Source organism: Chiloscyllium plagiosum, chromosome 14, assembly GCF_004010195.1.
Source record: "Chiloscyllium plagiosum isolate BGI_BamShark_2017 chromosome 14, ASM401019v2, whole genome shotgun sequence".
Classification (NCBI taxonomy): domain Eukaryota; kingdom Metazoa; phylum Chordata; class Chondrichthyes; order Orectolobiformes; family Hemiscylliidae; genus Chiloscyllium; species Chiloscyllium plagiosum.
In genome coordinates this window covers 82019637-82032912 of record NC_057723.1, presented here as the reverse complement: position 1 = coordinate 82032912, position 13276 = coordinate 82019637, and the positions used below count along the sequence as shown (strand labels likewise).

The 13276-nt window shown below is 39.8% G+C and overlaps 1 protein-coding gene across 2 annotated transcripts in view; it reads right to left on the bottom strand.

The window, feature by feature from the left end:
• LOC122556849 (collagen alpha-1(I) chain-like) overlaps window positions 1-13276 on the bottom strand; it is a 181518-nt gene that overhangs the window by 113198 nt on the left and 55044 nt on the right. For both annotated transcript variants that reach the window (XM_043704102.1, XM_043704104.1), the window contains exons 5-7: window positions 4244-4312; window positions 4076-4120; window positions 2073-2126 (exon numbers count right to left, since the gene is read on the bottom strand). In XM_043704102.1, coding sequence (XP_043560037.1) covers window positions 2073-2126; window positions 4076-4120; window positions 4244-4312 — 168 coding nt within the window. The remainder of the gene's footprint in view (window positions 1-2072; window positions 2127-4075; window positions 4121-4243; window positions 4313-13276) is intronic.

The following is a 13276-nucleotide window of genomic DNA, read 5'->3' as shown; positions in this document are numbered from 1 at the left end:
TGGTACAATTGCAACATTTAAGAGGCATTTGGATGGGTATATGAATAGGAAGGGTTTGGAGGTATATGGGCCGGTGCTGGAAGGTGGACTAGATTGGTTTGGGATATCTGGTCGGCATGGATGGGTTGGACCGAAGGGTCTGTTTCCATGCTGTACATCCCTATGACTCTATGACATGCAATCCAACATTGCCTTGTATCACTTCCTGTGGTGATAATGGTTGTTAACTACATACATATTCAGTAATATGCTAATCAGGACACTGCATATGATAAATTACATTGTAGTCATAGAGACAAAGACTCATAAAAGATTAAAATAGGATCAGTTAGGACTACATTCACTGGAGAGGTCAGGGATCTCAAAGACACATATTAAATTGTAAAAGAGTAAATGCACGAAAGATGTTCCCGATGACTGGAAAGTCCAGAACAGGGATTACAGTCTGAGGATACTGGATAGGCCATTTATGACTGAGATGAGGAGAGAACTCTTTACCCAGAGAGTGGTGAGCTTGTGGATTTCTCTGCCACAGAAAGGAATTGAGTCCAAAACGTTGAATGTTTTCAAGAAGGAATTATGAACAAGGAGCAGGTGTAGGGGGTTATTTAACTGGCTGAGCCTGCACTGCCATTTAATCAGATCATGGCATGTTTAATTTTCAAATCCGTATTCCCACCTGACCCCCTTGATCTCCTTTCACCTTTACTTTAAAACATTCAAAGACTCTGCTGCTATCGTATTTTCAGGAAGCGATCTCCAAAGACTCAAACCCTCGATGAGAATAATGTTGCTTCTTGTCTGCTGTAACTGGTCAACCACTTATTTTAAAATTTTAGAATTTATAATTTGAGACTTTCTCATTAGAGGAATCATCCTCTTTACATCCATCCTGCCATGACACCTCAGGATCTTTTTTTTTAAACAGTCAAGTCACCCACATTTTCCTCTAAACTCCAACAGACATAACTCTAACCTACCTGATCTTTCCTTGCAGAATAACCCATTTATTTCAGACATTATTCTGGTAAATGTCCTCTGAACTACTTCCAATGTATATTTTAAATAAGGAGACCAATTCTGTAGCAGTGTCCTGTACAACTGAAAAATAACTTTAGAGTTCAATTCCCTATACCATAAATGATAACATTCTATTAGCTTTCCTGATTGCTTGTTATGCTGAAAATGTGTTGCTGGAGAATCGCAGCAGGTCAGGCAGCATCCAGGGAACAGGAGAATCAACGTTTCGGGCATAAGCCCTTCTTCAGGAATGGCTTATGCCCAAAACATTGATTCACCTGCTCTTCGGATGCTGCCTGACTTGATGTGGTTTTCCAGCACCACACTCTCGATTCTGTCACCATGAGGCACACCTGACAGGTTGACCTGCCTGTTCAGGCAGCTTGGTAAAAACAAGGACTGCAGATGCTGGAAACCAGAGTCTAGATTAGAGTGGTGCCTGCAGAGTGGAGAGATAAAATCAACTAGGTAAAGCTTGCTCCCCACCCCCACCTCCTCTCATTTATCTCTCCACTCTGCAGGCACTCTGCCTCTATTCCTGATGAAGGGCTTTTGCCCGAAACGTCGATTTTCCTGCTCCTCAGATGCTGCCTGACCTGCTGTGCTTTTCCAGCACCACTCTAATCTGTACAGGCAACTTGTCATCTCAGGATGGAGGTATTATGTCTGACGATCAAAGACAATTAGTACCAGCTCGAGGCACCGCACATTGCCCCCTGAAGCAGCCACATCACTGTCCTTGCTTCTAATTTGTGTTTCCCTTCCTGCGGTCTCCTCTCTCTGCAACCCAATAGACATCCCCGCTACAACATCATTTACATTGATTCTCGATTAATCATGATCCTAGGATTTTGGGGACTGTTCTTCCGCCAGCATCCATGGCCTACTTGGTGGCACTGCTGCTGGCCTTTGATTGACTGGGTGGAGCTTGCACCCTTGCGAGCTTGATTGCAAGCTCCATTGGTGGCTGAAGCAATGCGAAATGCCTCAACATCAAGTCTTACTTTAACCATACCAAGTATACTAACTGGACGTCTTTGTTAAATACTCACACGAGAGCCTGGAGGTCCAGTCTCACCCCTTGCACCAGGGTAACCTTGAGGACCCTAGGACCAAGCAAAACATACAACGATTACAAAAATATAAATGATCAATAGCTTTTCTGATTAAAAATATTTGTCAAATGCCATCTGCTATACATGTTATAGCACAGCTAAATGATTGTAACTATTTCCTTGAATAAGTATAGACACACCCATAAGCAATGGCAACTTGGAATATACTTGAATTTGTTTTAGAAAAAGCAGAAACATTTTGATTAGATAGCATGACCTGAATGTTTCATTTCCAAAAATCATACGCTGTTCATATTTTTCAAGCAGTGGAACTATAACTGCATATCACAACTCCTTTTAAATTAAAAGGATTTTTGCAAAGCATGTAAGAGATAAGAAAATTTGTTACATAATTGTAATGATCATGTGCAGTAAAGAATAAATTGGTTGCTGCAGATCGAAGGTATGGATATATTTTCTTCTTCACACGGCTGATAATATTTGCAAAGTTTCTGATTGTTAAACATTTCTCAGCGAAAACAAAAGATTTTTTTAAGGAATTTTCTCAAAAGTTAAGTGTGCTTAGAATATGAAATTTGCTGCGACAAGTCACCTATGTTACAGGTCATGATTCGGAGATGCCGGTGTTGGACTGGGGTGTACAAAGTTAAAAATCACACAACACCAGGTTATAGTCCAACAGGTTTAATTGGAAGTACACTAGCTTTCGGAGCGACGCTCCTTCATCAGGTGATTGCTAACCCAAGAATGCAACTTAAAAAAAAGTGTTTTGTGATTTACACATGAAAGAAGTGAAACTATCACTGTATTCTAACAGATGAAAGGCTTAACAGACAATCAATTCTTCAATGTATAATTTCAGTTACATCACACTGCAAATTTTTGCTATAAATTCTCTGTTACGATCGAGCCCTCCACAATTACCTGATGAAGGAGCGTCGCTCCGAAAGCTAGTGTGCTTCCAATTAAACCTGTTGGACTATAACCTGGTGTTGTGTGATTTTTAACTATGTTACAGGTGAATAATATAAATGCCAACAAGGTAAATTAAATGAGAGAGAAAAGAATAAAAGGACATTTTATTAGGTTGGGAGAAGAGAAATTAGACAAGGTATTTTTTAGAGTATTGACGTCAGCACAGATATCTTGAGTTGAATGTCAGTTTCTCTGTTTTAAATACTTTCAATAACTTTATAGTTTATCAATATCTACAATATATTAGTTTTATTACATATGTTATTCGTGATCATAAATCATACATTATGACAACCATCTTTAATAAATCACAAAGAATGTATTCATTCTTTCCAGAAAGAAAAACACATAAGCAGTAACCTGTGAGACTTAGTAACATTGTGAACAGAGACAACACAAATTTGGTCTCATTGCAGACGTTTGTTGCTTACAGTCTGGAATTTATATTAAATATCTGTATTCCGCTGATTTGGTATTTATGGTAATAGTTCACTTTTTGCATCGACCAAGCATTAAATAAGTGACACAGGTCTTATTTATAAAGGGCACTTCATAGTGGTAACAAGTCCATTCTAATGCAACTATTAGAAGGGAAAATATATTCATCCTGAAATGTATCTAATTTCAAAGTTTCTGTATTTATTTTCATTTTAAGTACCAATTCCAAACCTATACAAGATCTTCAAATACAACTGAATACTGAGACATTAAGTTTTGGTTTTCTCTCCCCCTTCCCTGTTGTTGGCAATTTGGACACAGTAATTAGCCATTTTAAATAGTTAACTAAATTTATGCTCTATTTTGCAATTCATTTCCCACTTGTTATATGTGCAATTTTTGGGGAATATTTGGACAATGGCTTATTAGAAGTTTGACATTATCCTTAATTCTATCCATTTTATCCACTAAAACATATGTTTTAAATTATTGTGATCTTTTACTTCATTGAGAAAACATGCAAAAGGGAAAAGCGAAACAGATAGTAAATGTTAACACATACTTACAGGTCGTCCAATTGTGCCAGGTGGACCTCGAGATCCTGGAGGGCACTAAAATATAAAGATTTATAAATCAAGGTTATATTAAAATGAAAGCAGAGTAGTTTTGTTGCATGTTCTTATTCATGCATAATCTAGGTATATAGTATAAACATCAAAGTAGGATCATGATACCTCAGTGGGGCACATAACTGGACGAGGACCATAATATCCATCTTTGCCACTCGCTCCCATATAAGTTCCCTACAAAAAAGAACAAAATTGAATGGTTCCTGGATCACAAACTTCAAACTTTATTTTGCATTTACAGAACAAAAGTAAATAAAACTTATAAAATTAGTAAAAGTAATTGAGAGAAATGTTTTGACAAAAATCTGTATATTTGAGATTAGTTTTAATTATGGGGGTGATGTTATAGAAACTTAATCCACAAATTTATTTTTTGCTGAGCATGAAAGAACAATGATAAGAAAGTACCATCATGTTGACACTGTTTGCATATTTTGACGTGATCTATATGTTTTTAGCTAAATGAAGTGAAGAGCTCTTTAGAAATAGAATATTGTACATGTAATGAAATGTTGACAAAGTAGAAAAGACCCTATCAATTGGAAAATAACATAATAGGAAGACCAGCTCTAACCTTGTTTCAGCAATATGCATTGCAAAGAATTGTTAAATGTGTTACATCATCAGCACAAATATTTAATTTGTACAGTATTGGAAAAACGCTCAAGGTCATGACCACTTATCTGAAGAATGCAGTCAATAATCTCAACTAATTAATTTCACTAGGTTATTTGAGATGATAGGTCTTAGAAGTACACTTAAAGTCGATTAATGGTCTGCAGAATATGATGGTTCTGAAGGCACTGTGGAAATTTATCACCACAAAAAGCTAATTAATCTATCAGGTGCAATGTCAGATATGACAGATATTCCAGAAATGTGCACAGTTCATCATTATAATGCAGTGAGAAACATTTCAAAAGTTTCTTCAGAAGCCAAATTCAACAGAGTTCATGATAAAACAGATTAGTTAAGGTCCGTGAAATGAACAAACTGAATGACTTTTACTTATTGCACACTTTGCCAATCTTCTACACATTTTAACTTAAATTGAAACCAACACAGCAATGCAGTTCCATGAACTCTTTCAATAGACAATAAACAATAGGTGCAGGAGTAGGCCATTCAGCCCTTTGAGCCAGCACCACCATTCATCTTGATCATGGCTGATCATCCACAATCAGTATCCCGCTCCTGCCTTATCCCCATACCCCTTGATTACACTATCTTTAAAAACCCTATCCATCTATTTCTTGAAAGTATCCAGAGACTTGGCCTCCACTGTCTTCTGAGGCAGAGCATTTCATATATCCAACACTCTCTGGGTGACGATGTTTCTCCTCAAATCTGTTCTGTTAGATATGGTCAGCAACAAAAAAAGTCATGAATAAAACCATTTCAAGTAAGCAGTTAGGCATTTGACAAGATTCACCATGGGTGACTGGTTAGCAAGATTAGACCTCATGGAATACAGGGTCATTTGGATATAGAACTGGCTCAAAGGTAGAAGACAAAGGGTGGTGGTGGAGGGTTGTTTCCCAGACTGGAGGCCTGTGACCAGTGGAGTGCCACAAGGATCGGTGCTTGGATGCGAGCGTAAGAGGTACAGTTAGTAAGTTTGCAGATGACACCAAAATAACGGGATCTTGATCAGATGGGCCAGTGGGATGAGAAGTGGCAGATGGTGTTTAATTCAGATAAATTCAAAGTGCTGCATTTTGGGTAAGCAAATCTGAACAAGACTTATACACTTAATGGTAAGGTCGTAGGGAGTGTTGCTGAACAAAGAGACCTTGGAGTGCAGGTTCATAGCTCCTTGAAAGTGGAGTCGCAGATAGATAGGATAGTGAAGAAGGTGTTTGGTATGCTTTCCCTTATTGGTCAGAGTATTGAGTGCAGGGGTTGGGAGATCATGTTGCGGCTGTACAGGACATTGATTAGCCACTGTTAGAATATTGCGTGCAATTCTGGTTTCCTTCCTATCAGAAAGATGTTGTGAAACTTGAAAGGGTTCAGAAAAGATTTACAAGGATATTGCCAGGTTGAGGATTTGAACTATAGGGAGAGGCTGAACAGGCTGGGGCTGCTTTCCCTGGAGCGTCAGAGGTTGAGGGTTGACATTATAGAGGTTTAAAAAATCATGAGGGGCATGGATAGGATAAACAGACAAGGTTTTTTTCTCTGGGGTGGGGGAGTCCAGAACTAGAGGGCATAGGTTTAGGAAAGAGGCAAAAGGTATAAAAGAGACCTAAGGGGCAACTTTTTCACTCAGAGGGTGGTATGTGTACGGAATGAGCTGCTAGTGGAAGTGGTGAAGGCTAGTATAATTACAACACTTAAAAGGCATCTGGATGGATACATGAGTAGGAAGGGTTTGGAGGGATATGGGCCAGGTGCTGGCAGGTGGGACTAGAGTGGATTGTGATATCTGATCGGCATGGATGGGTTGGACCGAAGGGTCTGTTTCCATGCTGTACATCTCTATGACTCTATGACTCTACATCTGCCTCATTTTTACCACATGCATTTCATACATTATCTCTACAGCAATGGTCCAAAGGTCTTGTAATGGTGTACATGTGAGTTTCTGTCAGTTTAGGAGTTCTGTGCTCATTCCTCAGATGATGATTTTTCCCACAGTGGATTCTTGATCAGAGCAAGACCATTGTCTTTCAGTTTCAATGTTTCTGTTGTATTGGTGTCTTCCAGAACACAATGGTTTCTTGTTGCTAGATTTATTTTATTCAAGTTACTTGTTGTGTACCCTAAAACCACTGCACATCCTGAGAGGTAAATTTACATAGATATTCATACACTAATGACAAATGTAATGATGGTGCTCCATTAACAGGATTATGTTGTCCTTTCTCAGAGAGATTGTAAAAGATACAGACTCCAACAAGTATATGTTTGAAGGGTTTCAGGGCCAATTTGACTATAGTTAACAGATACTGCCTCAAGCAGAAGGCTGTTAAGTTTAAAAAACAAACTTGTACAATGAAAAAGGAGTAGCCAGGTCTGCCAGCTCAGCTTCTCTCTGGTTTGGTTTGGCTATTCACTGAAAGCAGTCAGGGCAGTTGAAAAGCTGCTGTACCCAAAGAAGTAGGTCCATGCTGATCCTCCTCTCTCTCTGACACCTCTCCTTTAAGACCCTGTGTTTGATTTTACTTTTTGTGCCAAGGGGTGGTCACGGGGATTGCTGCAAATATTGGGAACAGCATCATTAAGTTGGGATGATCTGTTGGGATTTTGGATCGGTTAAATTATTCAGTATTCTATTCTCTTTTGTTTGTTTCATTTGGTAATCCTGTAAATAAATTCTATTTTGTTTAAAACTAAATGGCTTGATTAACTCAATCCCTCCTGGAATTTCCACATTACACCTGCTTAAAATAACTAGCAAAGTTAGGGTCTGGGCTACTTTCTTGAAATGTTTTGAGGTGGTCTGGCCTGGTTCATAACAGACTGGGGGCTCTTTGCCGGATCTGTTATATAGTTTGAAATCCGTATCAGGATTGTTGACTTGAAGGCAGTGAGTGGTAGGTGTTAATGTCCTTTTGTTCTGAGTGTTGAATTTGGTTGGCTTAAACTGTGCTTGGGGATAGCAATGGCTCTTTCAGTCATCAAGAGTTTTCTGGAGGTGGAAGAAGTGGCCTTGGGAGCTTTGCAAAAGGCAAGTAAGGCCAAGCTGCTGGAATTAGTAGATAAACTGGGGTTGGAGCCGTCTCCCTCCATGACAAAAGGAGATGTAATTACAGCAATAGCTGAGCAGCTAAATTTATTAGAAATGCCATCAGAATCTTTAGAGATGGCTAAAAGTCAATTGAAAATAAAGCAGCTTATGTTAGAGGCAAAAGACAAAGAATTACGATTAAAAGCAGAGAAAAGAGAAAAAGAACAAATCGCGTTAGCAGAACAAAAAGAAGGAGAGAGAGAGGAAAGGTAGAAAGAGAGGGAGTTTGAACTTCAGAAATTGGCACTTACACAAGAAAGTCAACTTACAAGGATGGAGATGAAAGTTAGATTCCCTACAGCATTGAAACTGGCCCTTCAGCCCAACAAGTCCACACTGATCCTCTGAAGAATAACCCAGTCCCGTACCCTATATTTACTCCTGACTAATGCACCTAATTTAGCATGGCCAATTCACCTGGCCTGCACATCCTTCGACTTTGGGAGGAAACCCGAGCACCTGGAGGAAACCCAAGAGGACACAGGGAAAATGTGCAAACTTCACACAGACAGTCGCCCAAGGCTGGATTCAAATCCAGGTCTTTGGCGCAGTGGGGCAGCAGTGCTAACCACTGAGCCACCCCATGCCATCCCCGGTTGAGGCTGAGGTAAGCTTAGTGAGGAAAAGAGTGAGGACGAGCAACCCCATCGTGGCCAAAGGCCTGATGGGATACTGTTTAAGTATATTCAAGCATTGCCTAAATTTAATGAGAAGGATGTGGAAGCCTTTTTCACCTCATTTGAAAAGGTGGCTAAACAAATGCGGTGGCCAGTGACAATGTGGGTTTTGTTGATCCAAACAAAACTTGTCGGTAGAGTAAGTGAGGTATTCACATCACTATCAGAGGAGCTATTTGGGGCGTTTCAGGAGGTGAAGAAAGCCATCTTAAGTGCAAATGAGCTTGTGCCAGAAACCTACATGAATCTGAGAAGTGACCCTGGTCAAACCTACATTGAGGAGAAAGTGAGGACTGCAGATGCTGGAGATCAGAGCTGAAAATGTGTTGCTGGAAAAGTGCAGCAGGTCAGGCAGCATCCAAGGAGCAGGAGAATTGACATTTCGGGCATGAGCCCTTGAAAAAGGACTCATGCCCGAAACATCGATTCTCCTGCTCCTTGGATGCTGCCTGACCTGCTGCGCTTTTCCAGCAACAAACCTACATTGAGTTTGAAATGATCAAACAAAGTAATTTTGATAGGTGGATAAGGGCATTAAAAATAGAGCAAAGCTATGACACTCTTAGAGAGACAATTATTTTAAAGGAGTACAAAAATTCACTTTCTGAAGTAGTGAGAATTCATGTGGAGGAGCAGAGAGTTAAATCGGCAAGATTAGCAGCTGAAATGGCTGATGATTATGTGTTGGTCCATAAATCAAAGTTTGACTTCCACAATCAATTTCTATCTGTGATGGATAGAAATTGGGGAAAAGAGAAATCCTCACGTGGAAAGGTTATTCTCAGTGAAAATCATAAGGCTAAGATTAGATTCCCTACAGTATGGAAACAGGCCCTTCGGCTGAACAAGTCCACACCGACTGTCCGAAGAGTAACCCACCCAGACCCATTCCTCTACATTTACCCCGATTAATGTACCTAACAGTACGGGCAATTTTACATGGCCAATTCACCTGACCTGCATATCTTTTGGATTGTGGGAGGAAACCAGAGCACCCAGAGGAAACCCATGCAGACAAAGAGAGAATGAGAGGTTACAATATTAAGAGACAAAGGATCCTCTCAACCTGTGGTGTTGAAAGAGGGGGGATATGTACCTCTGAAGGACTATTGCCAGAAAAGTTATTAGTAACAGGAATTTAAGGTGAGACAAGAAACACTCAATTATGTAGTTAGAGGTTAGAGTGTCCAGTGAAGAGTGGAGAAGTCGTGGTAGGAGTACTGGACAAACTCTCAGTTCCAGGAATACAATTTGTCCTTGCTAATGATATAGCTGATTCACCAATAGGAGTGGTTGAAAAGCCAGTGGAAACTCAGGCAACTGAACTATTGCAGGACACTCATCCTGGGATTTTTCCTGACTGTGTGGTAACAAGGTCACAAAGTCACCGGTTGAAACAGGAAAGATCAAGGAGTACAGGTAAGAAAGGTGCAGTGGAACTAGCAGAGACCCCATTTGATCAATTGGTTAACACAAACCCAGAGCAGACAGATGACACAGTAGATGTGTTTAGCTCAGATAAATTAACTGAGTTACAGCAGAAAGATGAAAATTTAAAGCAATTGCATCAAAAGGCATACAAAGAAAAAGAATGCAAATGAATCTTTGAATGTTTTTATCTTAAAAATGACATCTTAATGAGGAAATGGAGACCATTACATAGTCAGGCAGAAGTTCATCAAGTCGCATTGCCAGTGGGTTATAGAAAGGAGGTGTTACAAGTGGCACATAAGCTACATCTAGGGGGTCATTTTGGAGTGAGAAAAACTCAAGCTAAAATACAAAAACATTTTTACTGGCCTGGACTGCACAAGAATGCAACTGAATTTTGCCAGACATGTCATACACGTTAGGTAATTGAAAAACCACAGGTAGTAATAAAATCTGCACCTTCAATACCTATTCCTGCATTTGAGGAACCTTCTAAAGAATTTTAATTGATTATGTAGGACTCCTGCCCAAACCAAAAAGTAGGAATCAGTACTTGCTAGCAATAATGGATGTGTCCATTAGATTTCCAGAGATCGTCTCATTGTGCAATGTCATAGCTAAAAGGATTATAGAGGAGTTACTCAAATTTTTCACTAGATACCAAGTGCCCACAGAGATACACTTAGATCAAGGGTCAAACTTAACATCAAAATTATTAAAGTATGAGGAACAGCATCATTAAATTGCGATGATCTGTTGGGATTTTGGATGAGTTAAGTTATTCAGTATTCTGTTCTCTTTTGGTTGTGTTTTATTCGGTAATCTTGTAAAGAAATTCTGTTTTGTTTAAAACTAAGTGACTTGACCAACTCCACCCTTTCAGGAATATCCATATTATACCTGCTTAAAACAACTATCAAAGTTAGGGTCTGTGTTACTTTCTTGAAATGTTTTGAGGGCGTCTGGTCTGATCTGTAACACAAATTAGGTAAGAATTTTTCTCGATAGTTCAGGAATCCAACAAATTATTGGCCTACTTTCATATTTGTTGGTCCCCACATCTCTGCTACAGCTCTTATCTTGCGAGAGTTCAAGTTAAGGCATTTCACTGTCAGCAAATGCACTCTCTAATGTGACTTCGGACATCGTTTTCTTCTCTTGTTCCATTGTTTTTTATCATAGTTTTTCTTCTGCTTTTCTGTCATGTCTGCTTCTTTTGCTTTCATTTGTTTATCTTGAGCATCCAACTCCTAAAAGAATGAGTCCTTTGTCTTTTTATTCTTCTTTCAATTGTGGCAGTAGGGATGCAGTTTGCTCTATCTAGTCTTTTCGACTGTACTGGAGGGTGGCTGCAACTCTGCTCAGTAGAGGCTGAGTTGGGCTCACACTTTCACCTGCTTTGAGATGTTGTTCATCTGGAAGGCAAAGAACACTCGTCATCTTCTCGGATCTGTCCAGCAGTCAATGACTTAGTGGCATGTGAAACATTGTAAATTTCTTCTGCTATGCCTAGGGATACTGGTCCAAATTTTCGACTCATTTCAGCTGAGATGAATGGATTTTGATTAGCAACTGCTCTCTGGATCTCTGCCCTTTCCTTTCCCTTGGGCTCTCAGCTTCATTTGTCCTGCTGGGATGAGTATTGTTCCATCATATTGCCTAGCTAACTGGAAACAGAGAGTAGGCAGAAATGAGTCATTTTCTGTTTGGCAACATCTAATGAATGATGTGTCACAGGGACCTGTGCCAGAGCCTTCGCTTGTTCCAAGTTATATAAATGACATGGATGAAATGATGAAAGATGTGGTTGCTAAATTTGCTGATGACACAAAGATAGGTAGGAAAGTAAGTTGTGAAGAAGATATAAGGAGGTTACAAAGATATACGTATGTATAAACTAAGTGAGTGGAAAAGGTTCTGGCAAATGGAGTATGAAGTGAGAAATGTGGAACTGACCATTTTACAAACAAAGGCTTTTTAAAATATAATTTATGACAGATTGTAATGTAGTGAAATGCAAAGGGATCTGTGTGTTCTAATGAGGTTAGTATGCAGTTTTAGGCAAGTCATTGGTAAAGCTAATGGAATGTTACCTTTTATTGCAAAAGGAAATGGATAATCTAAGATGGAGTAGAATATGCCGCTTCAGCCGCAGCTCATCCACTCCACCTGTTTCTTTCTCATTTCTTTCTCTTTTTTGTCTCTTGTTTTCTCTCTCTTGGTGTTTCCTTTCTTCTTTCCTCCACTCCCAGTGTGAGCGCAGACCGAATGAGGCGTCCTCTCAGCCGTGCCCAGTCTGTGGCAGTCTCTCAACCCCGCATTGGCAGTGTCTTGGCATGTGAGTGGGTCCTGCCTGGCCAGCAGGAGGGCATCAGCGAGGCAGTAACTTCAGCAATGGCAGTGATGGCATCATGGCCCAACACAAGAGGAGTGAGCAACGAGGGTGGCCTTGAAGTATCTTTGGCGGTGTCGGGAACAGACTGCTGAAGTCTCACGGCAAGCGATTTTAGCAGAATACTCATCAAAGACTGTTGAACGGAGGGAAAGGATGGAAGGCAGTTCAGTGGCCCTGGGAAACAACGTTTCCAGAGATGATCTTTGTGTTGAGCAGATCGTACTCTTGATCTTCCTTCTCTAGGTACTTTCACTTTTTTGCAGGAAGCATAAGGAGTGTGGTTCCCGCTTATAATGGTCTTTGACTTATCAATTAAAAGTCTGGCTGCAACTGGAAAAGGCAAATGAGCTGGTTATCTTCAGACTTAACGTGTTTTTTTTTGCTGCAGAGAAAAGAGACAATCCCTGACTTTACAACGGTCCAATTGCTTGACCCAAACATTCACAGCCTCAAGCTGTTCAGCTACCTGGCAGCAATCACATAGTTCTTATCAGGCAAAAATGTTTATCATCAATGCCTGGTCCCTATTGCACAGAACAATCAGCTCCTTGTTGCAAAACAAAAGCTCCATTTGTCCAAACTGTTTGGTTCCAGTTCATCTGCAAACTTGACTTCCACTACTGTTTGAACAAGCAACTATAATCAATGAAAGTTAGGTAGCTTGCTTTTAAAAAGCATAGCAATCTTTCAACAATACTTGGTTTTTCAACCAAACTTTTCCCATTTCAGTTCACAATCAAAAACACAGAGTAATAAAAAGATACGGTCTTTATATTCTGCAGTCAATGTTCTAATGGTCACATTTATGAGCATTAGACTTGAGGATGCATGCCTATGGTTTATTAGATTAGATTAGATTACATTACAGTGTGGAAACAGGCCCTTCGGCCCAACAAGTCCAC